At 40.3% G+C, this 12,341-nt stretch overlaps 2 protein-coding genes across 2 annotated transcripts in view; both read right to left on the bottom strand.

Annotated features, from left to right (window-relative positions):
• LOC310799945 (NACHT, LRR and PYD domains-containing protein 3-like) overlaps nucleotides 1-12,341 on the bottom strand; it is a gene marked incomplete at its 5' end in the record, with an annotated part of 38,569 nt that overhangs the window by 25,155 nt on the left and 1,073 nt on the right. Inside the window, one exon of the mRNA XM_083662554.1 lies at nucleotides 7,036-7,155. Within this exon, the coding sequence (XP_083518680.1) occupies nucleotides 7,036-7,155 (120 nt within the window). The remainder of the gene's footprint in view (nucleotides 1-7,035; nucleotides 7,156-12,341) is intronic.
• On the bottom strand, nucleotides 51-6,631 carry LOC310800219 (uncharacterized protein; the record flags this gene model as incomplete). The annotated part of the gene is made up of 7 exons (XM_083662804.1): nucleotides 51-174; nucleotides 535-654; nucleotides 1,011-1,130; nucleotides 2,816-2,935; nucleotides 3,293-3,412; nucleotides 6,089-6,208; nucleotides 6,564-6,631. The coding sequence occupies 7 exons, from the start codon at nucleotides 6,629-6,631 to the stop codon at nucleotides 51-53; spliced, it is 792 nt and encodes a 263-aa protein (XP_083518930.1).

The following is a 12,341-nucleotide window of genomic DNA, read 5'->3' as shown; positions in this document are numbered from 1 at the left end:
ATTTCTTGTGGGCGTGTCTTATGCGGGGGCGGGACTAAGGGTCAACAATGTCAGTCTGATATCAGATTTGTGAATGACGTCAGTATCGGCACGCCATTGGATTTAGACCGGTCAGTCTTCATAGACAGACAGCTGGGTACTGGAGACTCTGCTCTCTGCCTGTGGTACTGACCTCTGTAAATCAAAAGAAAAGGCCGAAAACATGTTTTCAGAGGTGATCAAACACAACGACTCTGGTTTTTGGGATAATTGATGTGAAGTTTTAATTCTATAATTAGTTTGTGTGCACACATTATGAATTAGGAGGAACGAAAAACTAAATATTTAGTGAATAAAATGTCTTCTGTGTGCATGAATCCAGCCAAACTGACGGCAGGTCTGACCTACATCCAGGAAGTGAAATATACTGTATATCTTGTCCTCCATAAAACGTGTTTTTCTTCCCTATGGTCACTCCTTGTCTCTGTAGTTTTCAGTGCAATCGTGTAGGTTATCAAATAACATTTCTTCATTACAGTATAACAGTCCTCTTACCTTGTGTCTGAAGGTCCAGGTTCATTACTGAAGGATGGAGGATTGTCTTTAGACCAGTCAGTCTTCATAGACAGACAGCTGGGTACTGGAGACTCTGCTCTCTGCCTGTGGTACTGACCTCTGTAAATCAAAAGAAAAGGCAACATGTTTTCAGAGGTGATCAAACACAACGACTCAGGTTTTTGGGATAATTGATGTGAAGTTTTAATTCTATAATTAGTTTGTGTGCACACATTATGAATTAGGAGGAACGAAAAACTAAATATTTAGGGAATAAAATGTCTTCTGTGTGCATGAATCCAGCCAAACTGACGGCAGGTCTGACCTACATCCAGGAAGTGAAATATACTGTATATCTTGTGCTCCATAAAACGTGTTTTTCTTCCCTATGGTCACTCCTTGTCTCTGTAGTTTTCAGTGCAATCGTGTAGGTTATCAAATAACATTTCTTCATTACAGTATAACAGTCCTCTTACCTTGTGTCTGAAGGTCCAGGTTCATTACTGAAGGATGGAGGATTGTCTTTAGACCAGTCACTCTTCATAGACAGACAGCTGGGTACTGGAGACTCTGCTCTCTGCCTGTGGTACTGACCTCTGTAAATCAAAAGAAAAGGCAACATGTTTTCAGAGGTGATCAAACACAACGGGCCCTATTCTCCCACAAGCCTTCGGCGCTAAAACGGGCCTTAAACGCAAAAAAACGTGCCTTGCGCCTGTTTTGGGACGATATCAATATGGCTTTAGGCTGCCAAATGCGCTTTAGGCCGAATGGGCGTGGCGCAGTCCCAGAATGGGCCGAAGTGGGCGTGTCGGCGCTAAATACCGGCGTACTGCTATCTTCTGACCTGGCGTTAATTTAGCGCCTTGCGCCTTTGAAAAGCAGGCCTATTCAGTGTGGGCCAGTTGCTTGGAGCGCTCCCCTCTGGCTCTCTCCCTCCCCTCTGGCTCTCTCCTCTTTCACCCTTCTCTGTGTCACCTCTCTCCCTCTCTCCTCAGTCTGACAGGCACAATACCGACTGTCTCTGACTCCCTCGCTCAGAGTCCCATAGAAAAAATAAGCTGTAACTTCACTGTAATGTGAATGTCCCAAGATGCATTGTGTTTCTCCATTTCGCTACTAAATAGCAACCAAATGAGCCGAAAACCTATATTGGGAGGATCTAAATAATGTGTAATGGTAAGACAACCTCCAATTGTAGAACATTTCAATATTGGACCAAATAAAACATCGAAATGAAAACACCACCCTATTTGAAACATATATGTCCTACTGGGGCTATAAATATCCCTTGTCGATTTAACGTGATTTAGATAAGTGACAGCGGAACGCGCTTCGGAAGCTTCTACTGTCATCTGCTATACTGTGATGTCCGCTCCAATAACTTGGCCCTACTCCACATTTAGTTTTACCATAAAAACACATTTATGCAATGACTTTACATAATGTAGGCTATATTTATGTGCATGATCCTTCCTGCAGCAGGCGAGAGAAAATGATATCTTTCTGGACAAACTTTCACCAATCTAATAGGCTATATTTTTCTAGCTGATGCGTTTAGAACATTATTTTCACTTTGATCTTGCTATAGTGTAGCGTATTTACATGCTTGCAGTATTGAAACTGCAGTTAGATTGGTTTGAGAAGCATAATAATATGGAATAATAGCCTATAATGCAGACAGACAGACTGGATGAAGGGAGGGGGGGGGGGGGGGGCAGAGCGTTTGGCTTTCGTCTGGTTTTGCGGGATCACTGGAATTGGAGCTAAAAAGGCAAGCGTGCGATTCGTTTATTGCAGTTATCCAATGAGCATGACGGTGCATAATTTTACGCTTAAAAGGCGTGGTTGTAATGGTTGAGGCTGCGTCTAGCGCCAGCACGACGATATCAAGTGCGCTGGTCCACGCCCACTGATTTGAGCTGCGCCAGGCGTTCGGCCTAGAAACAGCGCCGATGCAACGATAGGGACCAACGACTCTGCTTTTTGGGATAATTGATGTGAAGTTTTAATTGTATAATTAGTTTGTGTGCACACATTATATATTAGGAGGAATGAAAAACAAAAAACTTTATGGAATAAAATGTCTTCTGTGTGCATGAATCGAGCCAAACTGATGGCAGGTCTGACCTACATCCAGGAAGTGAAATATACTGTATATCTTGTCCTCCATAAAACATGTTTTTTCTCCCTATGGTCACTCCTTGTCTCTGTAGTTTTCAGTGCAATCGTGTAGGTTATCAAATAACATTTCTTCATTACAGTATAACAGTTCTCTTACCTTGTGTCTGAAGGTCCAGGTTCATTACTGAAGCATGGAGGATTGTCTTTAGACCAGTCACTCTTCATAGACAGACAGCTGGATACTGGAGACTCTGCTCTCTGCTCGTGGTACTGACCTCTGTAAATCAAAAGAAAAGGCAACATGTTTTCAGAGGTGATCAAACACAACGACTCTGGTTTTTGGGATAATTGATGTGAAGTTTTAATTGTATAATTAGTTTGTCTGCACACATTATGAATTAGGAGGAATGAAAAACAAAAAACTTTATGGAATAAAATGTCTTCTGTGTGCATGAATCGAGCCAAACTGATGGCAGGTCTGACCTACATCCAGGAAGTGAAATATACTGTATATCTTGTCCTCCATAAAACGTGTTTTTTCTCCCTATGGTCACTCCTTGTCTCTGTAGTTTTCAGTGCAATCGTGTAGGTTATCAAATAACATTTCTTCATTACAGTATAACAGTCCTCTTACCTTGTGTCTAAAGGTCCAGGTTCATTACTGAAGCATGGAGGATTGTCTTTAGACCAGTCACTCTTCATAGACAGACAGCTGGGTACTGGAGACTCTGCTCTCTGCCTGTGGTACTGACCTCTGGAAACACAAATGTTTGATACATAAATTATCATTAGTTCTAGTGACTTTAAATTCATGTTTTGTTCTCATATTCTACTATTGTCTTCATTTGTTGATTTCTATTTTATTTGTTTCGATTATTTCAATTATTTCTTATGTTTAGATTATTACCATAGATCAGGGGCGGTTTTAGCATCAGAGCTTTGGGTGGGCTCAGCCCACCCAAAGGTCATGGACCGCTGAACCCCTAGGGGGGCCCGGGGCATGCCCCCCCGGAAGAAAATTTTGTACAGTTTCAAGTAAAAATGGATCAAACTGGCGCACTTTGAGATCAAAATGAAGAGACTAGATCTATGAAGAACTACACACATCAATATCTTCTTTACCGTTCTGTGGTTTTACAGCGATGAAAAAATAATTGTTTCCCTATATATACTATATATATTCTGCATACAGGTTCTATATGGTAGAATTATGCTTGCATAAATAATACCAAAATCACTTAAAGGGAGTTTCAAGTAAAGTAACATTTTGCTTTGTAGGCAAAACAAAAGTAAAATTATATCAAAAGGGAACTTCCTAACTTATTGGCTGGAATAATATTCCGACAAGATAATAATATACTGTAAGCACTAAAGCAGGAGTTTGCAGTCAACTAGTTGAAATTAATATGTGGCAGTATTTGTGGGGGTCAAAATCTATGTAGGGTGTACCACCACAAATAGATCAGTGTATGGGAAACACTGACTATTAAATTGTGTGACTAGAAAGACACCAATAAATCTGAGAAAATGTACTTTAATTTTGAACAACAGCACTACAACGGTGGCATTACAAATGGTATTATGAAATTATTGTGGGAAAAAACAAGATCTGACTGGTTGGAAGTTGGTAGGCTACCACCACCACAGCGTGCAAAAATAGGGAAAGAAGGAAAGAAAAGGGAATAGCATGCCATGCACGCATGTTAAGCTATCATCATCATCACATCAGACAGGCTGTGTAAAGCAGCCACTTGCGATTCTGAAGGGCTTAATTTCATTCAGATAACAAGGGACCCGTTTGAAAATATGTTTGTCACTTATGCCCATATGTTTCTCAAAAATCATTGCATCCATTTACACCCACTTTACTGCAAGCTAGCATGACATGGCTGGCTGGTGCCATGGTAGCCTACCTACCTTCCTCCAGTCCACCTGTTTGTCTGGCAGGCACAGCCACAAGTTCTTTTGTTTAGCCTACGAAACAATGTTACGCGCTAATTTGCATATCAATATGCGCTAATTAAGTAACTACTAACGACTCTGACTGCTCAATGCTCACCTCACAGTTTCATTGATCATGAGTGGGGAGAACGATTGTGTGGACTGTGGAGGACCACTTCGCTGCTGTACTGTGTGTGACCTGTGTGAAGTGATGTGGGATTAGGCAGATAGATGGAGGAGGGAGCGCCTGCGCAGCCGCGGTTCTAGAAACTTTTCGGGTGGGCTGAACCCCCCTAAATGTTTGTCTCAGCCCACCCTAAGAACATAGAGGGGGGGGGGGGAAACACGCACACAGCGCATTGAGTGTAGTCAGAAACTGCTACTAATGACCACCATGGATTTGGAGAGAAAGAAAAAAAGAAAGAAAAAAAAACTTTTTTTTTGCCTCTATTTTTTTGGGTGGGCTGAGACTATTTTTGGGTGGGCTAAAGCCCACCCAAAAACGGCCTAGAACCGCCCCTGCCATAGATTATGCATGTACATGTACTTTGCACGCCCACTGGCAAAAAGGGGGTTTGGCCAATCGCAAAAAGGCACCTACATTTCAAATGGATTCACGTAACATCACAAAACTCTGTAGAAAGGTTGGCGGAGGTATGCATTCTACAGAGTGCCCTCTAGTGTTTATATGTTTTCCTTTGTTTTTATACTGTATGTATTTATAATTTCATATTGTACATACTTTTCATTCATGTTTCTTGGCCTTGTTATGTTCTAGTGGTAGAACAGGTCAGTCTGTCATCTGTTGCAGACATTTCTACACATTTTACCAAGCTGGTTTTCATCATCTGTATGTGTTGATCCAAACTCACATTCACATGAGTGATGACTTGTTTGACTCAGGAGAGGCTTTCCGGTTGATTGACCGTCGTTTAAGTCCCCCCCCCCTTTCCTAATTGACTGTTTCTCGTTATATCTATTGATCCCAAAGTTTATAACTATGATGACCTCAGTATGTAGGATTTGACTGATAAATGTATCTTAACACTGTGTGGAAAAAATGTGAGAGCTAATAATGATGTGATGAGACTAAGGAGGTATTGTTTTAAGTAACCAATAAGCTGTTTTAGGCTTTGATATTTGGTTTCATAGAGACAAACAGTTTCCAGCTTATCACACATTAAATGCTTGTTGTGTTTGCAATTGTCAGTTGTGTTATATTTAATTCCACCCACTGTAGCTTATATTTTATTTAGTTTTATATATCTTGAAATTATTTGTTGCTCAATTGATCCAAATCTACAGAGATAATTTAAACTTATCTCATTTTATTGTTATCTTATTGTTTTTTTCTACTCAAATAGCAATGAGCTTGTATTTTTCTCTTTCCAGTATTCCATCATATCTTTACTACTAACTTGATTTCATGAATACAATCTCATTGAACCGTATTCCATCAGGTTGGCTTATGGGATAACAGTTCTATTACCTTGTGTCTGAAGGTCCAGGTTCATTACTGAAGTGTGGAGGATGATCTTTAGACCAGTCAGTCTTCATAGACAGACAGCTGGGTACTGGAGACTCTGCTCTCTGCCTGTGGTACTGACCTCTGTAAATCAAAAGAAAAGGCAACATGTTTTCAGAGGTGATCAAACACAACGACTCTGCTTTTGGGATAATTGATGTGAAGTTTTAATTCTATAATTAGTTTGTGTCCACACATTATGAATTAGGAGGAACGAAAAACTAAATATTTAGGGAATAAAATGTCTTCTGTGTGCATGAATCGAGCCAAACTGATGGCAGGTCTGACCTACATCCAGGAAGTGAAATATACTGTATATCTTTTCCTCCATAAAACGTGTTTTTCTTCCCTATGGTCACTCCTTGTCTCTGTAGTTTTCAGTGCAATCGTGTAGGTTATCAAATAACATTTCCTCATTACAGTATAACAGTCCTCTTACCTTGTGTCTGAAGGTCCAGGTTCATTACTGAAGCGTGGAGGATTGTCTTTAGACCAGTCAGTCTTCATAGACAGACAGCTGGGTACTGGAGACTCTGCTCTCTGCCTGTGGTACTGACCTCTGTAAATCAAAAGAAAAGGCAACATGTTTTCAGAGGTGATCAAACACAACGACTCTGGTTTTTGGGATAATTGATGTGAAGTTTTAATTCTATAATTAGTTTGTGTGCACACATTATGAATTAGGAGGAACGAAAAACTAAATATTTAGGGAATAAAATGTCTTCTGTGTGCATGAATCCAGCCAAACTGACGGCAGGTCTGACCTACATCCAGGAAGTGAAATATACTGTATATCTTGTCCTCCATAAAACGTGTTTTTCTTCCCTATGGTCACTCCTTGTCTCTGTAGTTTTCAGTGCAATCGTGTAGGTTATCAAATAACATTTCTTACAGTATAACAGTCCTCTTACCTTGTGTCTGAAGGTCCAGGTTCATTACTGAAGCGTGGAGGATTGTCTTTAGACCAGTCAGTCTTCATAGACAGACAGCTGGGTACTGGAGACTCTGCTCTCTGCCTGTGGTCCTGACCTCTGTAAATCAAAAGAAAAGGCAACATGTTTTCAGAGGTGATCAAACACAACGACTCTGGTTTTTGGGATAATTGATGTGAAGTTTTAATTCTATAATTAGTTTGTGTGCACACATTATGAATTAGGAGGAACGAAAAACTAAATATTTAGGGAATAAAATGTCTTCTGTGTGCATGAATCCAGCCAAACTGACGGCAGGTCTGACCTACATCCAGGAAGTGAAATATACTGTATATCTTGTCCTCCATAAAACGTGTTTTTCTTCCCTATGGTCACTCCTTGTCTCTGTAGTTTTCAGTGCAATTGTGTAGGTTATCAAATAACATTTCTTACAGTATAACAGTCCTCTTACCTTGTGTCTGAAGGTCCAGGTTCATTACTGAAGCGTGGAGGATTGTCTTTAGACCAGTCAGTCTTCATAGACAGACAGCTGGGTACTGGAGACTCTGCTCTCTGCCTGTGGTCCTGACCTCTGTAAATCAAAAGAAAAGGCAACATGTTTTCAGAGGTGATCAAACACAACGACTCTGGTTTTTGGGATAATTGATGTGAAGTTTTAATTCTATAATTAGTTTGTGTGCACACATTATGAATTAGGAGGAACGAAAAACTAAATATTTAGGGAATAAAATGTCTTCTGTGTGCATGAATCCAGCCAAACTGACGGCAGGTCTGACCTACATCCAGGAAGTGAAATATACTGTATATCTTGTCCTCCATAAAACGTGTTTTTCTTCCCTATGGTCACTCCTTGTCTCTGTAGTTTTCAGTGCAATCGTGTAGGTTATCAAATAACATTTCTTACAGTATAACAGTCCTCTTACCTTGTGTCTGAAGGTCCAGGTTCAATACTGAAGCGTGGAGGATTGTCTTTAGACCAGTCAGTCTTCATAGACAGACAGCTGGGTACTGGAGACTCTGCTCTCTGCCTGTGGTCCTGACCTCTGTAAATCAAAAGAAAAGGCAACATGTTTTCAGAGGTGATCAAACACAACGACTCTGGTTTTTGGGATAATTGATGTGAAGTTTTAATTCTATAATTAGTTTGTGTGCACACATTATGAATTAGGAGGAACGAAAAACTAAATATTTAGGGAATAAAATGTCTTCTGTGTGCATGAATCCAGCCAAACTGACGGCAGGTCTGACCTACATCCAGGAAGTGAAATATACTGTATATCTTGTCCTCCATAAAACGTGTTTTTCTTCCCTATGGTCACTCCTTGTCTCTGTAGTTTTCAGTGCAATCGTGTAGGTTATCAAATAACATTTCTTACAGTATAACAGTCCTCTTACCTTGTGTCTGAAGGTCCAGGTTCATTACTGAAGCGTGGAGGATTGTCTTTAGACCAGTCAGTCTTCATAGACAGACAGCTGGGTACTGGAGACTCTGCTCTCTGCCTGTGGTCCTGACCTCTGTAAATCAAAAGAAAAGGCAACATGTTTTCAGAGGTGATCAAACACAACGACTCTGGTTTTTGGGATAATTGATGTGAAGTTTTAATTCTATAATTAGTTTGTGTGCACACATTATGAATTAGGAGGAACGAAAAACTAAATATTTAGGGAATAAAATGTCTTCTGTGTGCATGAATCCAGCCAAACTGACGGCAGGTCTGACCTACATCCAGGAAGTGAAATATACTGTATATCTTGTCCTCCATAAAACGTGTTTTTCTTCCCTATGGTCACTCCTTGTCTCTGTAGTTTTCAGTGCAATCGTGTAGGTTATCAAATAACATTTCTTACAGTATAACAGTCCTCTTACCTTGTGTCTGAAGGTCCAGGTTCATTACTGAAGCGTGGAGGATTGTCTTTAGACCAGTCAGTCTTCATAGACAGACAGCTGGGTACTGGAGACTCTGCTCTCTGCCTGTGGTCCTGACCTCTGTAAATCAAAAGAAAAGGCAACATGTTTTCAGAGGTGATCAAACACAACGACTCTGGTTTTTGGGATAATTGATGTGAAGTTTTAATTCTATAATTAGTTTGTGTGCACACATTATGAATTAGGAGGAACGAAAAACTAAATATTTAGGGAATAAAATGTCTTCTGTGTGCATGAATCCAGCCAAACTGACGGCAGGTCTGACCTACATCCAGGAAGTGAAATATACTGTATATCTTGTCCTCCATAAAACGTGTTTTTCTTCCCTATGGTCACTCCTAGGGATGCAGGGGTTAACCGGTTTGACTATTAACCGCGATTTAAAACGTCACGGTTATATAACCGCAGAGGCTCCGCTACACCGAGTGTTTTGTTTCACAACAGTCCGTCAGTTTAAACTCCCATGCGGCGCAGACGGCGCTGGAAGGAGAGGAACCTGTCTCTCTCGCTTCGTTTCCGCACGGACTATTTAGCGGAGGCACCAAACACAGGCAGCTGCCATGTCTCCCAGTAGTAGCCAGTCTGTAGCCTAGCCATGGATGCCCAACATAAATGTTGCAATACATGTCCCGCAAGGTTTCTGAGATTAGGGGAAAGTCTGAGCTGGTGTTACGTTAAACCAAACGTGGGGAAGAGGCAGCGGATTTGTTTAGCGTTAACATACAGTCATTGACGTTAACGTTAGCTGTTGTGGCTAATGTTAGCTAGCTGGCCATAGCCTAGCGTACATAGTTCCTCAAGCTCGTTGTGACCAAACATCCCCGCATTTAAAGCACTTCATGCTCCCAGCGCTGGCCTAAACCATAGAGAACCGCATGCTTTACACGAAAAGAAACATCAAGGGTTTGTGTCAACTCCAAAAGCAACCCGCTAACGTTACATGTAGGCCTAATAACGTGAAGCTAACGTAGCTAGCTGCTTGGCAGTCATGATCTGACTGAGACAAGGAAAACAAATGCGCACATTTACATAACAAACACCAGTCAACACCACAGAGTGTCCTTTCTTTAATCCAGAGGGAGCATTTTCCAGTAAAAAGTGAAACGACACATGATGGCTTATACTATAAGCCATAAGACTCACTATAAGACTATAAGCCTTATAGTGAGGCTTTCCATGCCTGCCCCATCATCACTTCAATAGAACTGACCCCAATGCAAAATTCATTTCAGACGGCACATTTAGTTGCCAGTAACATGCCAATAAGAGTCTAAGTTACTATGCCTTTTGTGTTTTTTTCTGCAGACTAAGCAGCTATAGGCTTTCGCTTCTATAAAATAATAATAAAATATTTTTTGTATTATATATATATATATATTATATCAGAAATGTTGTTTGTTTTATGTTCACAATAGTGATGTCAGTTAGATTTGATTAGGTCAGAGCCATGGAATATTAAATCATCCATCTTTGCTCACTACATCTGCCCTTTCTTCTTTTTTTAATCCCAGGTGTGCATAAAATACAGGTTAAGAACTTATTTTTTTAAATACAAAAATGTGAAAAAAGTAACAATAGTATGTTTAACGTATCGGTTATTGGCCAGGAGAATATTTATCGGTTAGCGTAGGCCTATACTATCGGCTGTAAAAATCCATATCGTGCATTAGTATTCCGGAAGGCAGCAACTGTTAAGATTGTGGGGGAAATACAATAAAACCTCTATTTAGAGAATGCTCATGTGATTTTTATACGTCCATAACAATAATCGTGAAACCGTGATAATCGTGGTTTTTTCTCAGACTATAATCGTACATCAAAATTTATAATCGTTGCATCCCTAGTCACTCCTTGTCTCTGTAGTTTTCAGTGCAATCGTGTAGGTTATCAAATAACATTTCTTACAGTATAACAGTCCTCTTACCTTGTGTCTGAAGGTCCAGGTTCATTACTGAAGCGTGGAGGATTGTCTTTAGACCAGTCAGTCTTCATAGACAGACAGCTGGGTACTGGAGACTCTGCTCTCTGCCTGTGGTCCTGACCTCTGTAAATCAAAAGAAAAGGCAACATGTTTTCAGAGGTGATCAAACACAACGACTCTGGTTTTTGGGATAATTGATGTGAAGTTTTAATTCTATAATTAGTTTGTGTGCACACATTATGAATTAGGAGGAACGAAAAACTAAATATTTAGGGAATAAAATGTCTTCTGTGTGCATGAATCCAGCCAAACTGACGGCAGGTCTGACCTACATCCAGGAAGTGAAATATACTGTATATCTTGTCCTCCATAAAACGTGTTTTTCTTCCTTATGGTCACTCCTTGTCTCTGTAGTTTTCAGTGCAATCGTGTAGGTTATCAAATAACATTTCTTACAGTATAACAGTCCTCTTACCTTGTGTCTGAAGGTCCAGGTTCATTACTGAAGCGTGGAGGATTGTCTTTAGACCAGTCAGTCTTCATAGACAGACAGCTGGGTACTGGAGACTCTGCTCTCTGCCTGTGGTCCTGACCTCTGTAAATCAAAAGAAAAGGCAACATGTTTTCAGAGGTGATCAAACACAACGACTCTGGTTTTTGGGATAATTGATGTGAAGTTTTAATTCTATAATTAGTTTGTGTGCACACATTATGAATTAGGAGGAACGAAAAACTAAATATTTAGGGAATAAAATGTCTTCTGTGTGCATGAATCCAGCCAAACTGACGGCAGGTCTGACCTACATCCAGGAAGTGAAATATACTGTATATCTTGTCCTCCATAAAACGTGTTTTTCTTCCCTATGGTCACTCCTTGTCTCTGTAGTTTTCAGTGCAATCGTGTAGGTTATCAAATAACATTTCTTACAGTATAACAGTCCTCTTACCTTGTGTCTGAAGGTCCAGGTTCATTACTGAAGCGTGGAGGATTGTCTTTAGACCAGTCAGTCTTCATAGACAGACAGCTGGGTACTGGAGACTCTGCTCTCTGCCTGTGGTCCTGACCTCTGTAAATCAAAAGAAAAGGCAACATGTTTTCAGAGGTGATCAAACACAACGACTCTGGTTTTTGGGATAATTGATGTGAAGTTTTAATTCTATAATTAGTTTGTGTGCACACATTATGAATTAGGAGGAACGAAAAACTAAATATTTAGGGAATAAAATGTCTTCTGTGTGCATGAATCCAGCCAAACTGACGGCAGGTCTGACCTACATCCAGGAAGTGAAATATACTGTATATCTTGTCCTCCATAAAACGTGTTTTTCTTCCCTATGGTCACTCCTCGTCTCTGTAGTTTTCAGTGCAATCGTGTAGGTTATCAAATAACATTTCTTACAGTATAACAGTCCTCTTACCTTGTGTCTGAAGGTCCA

Source organism: Poromitra crassiceps (genome assembly GCF_964638095.1).
Source record: "Poromitra crassiceps genome assembly, chromosome: 29".
Classification (NCBI taxonomy): Eukaryota; Metazoa; Chordata; class Actinopteri; order Beryciformes; family Melamphaidae; genus Poromitra; species Poromitra crassiceps.
Note: the sequence above shows the minus strand (reverse complement) of the source record. Positions and strands in the feature narration are given on the sequence as shown.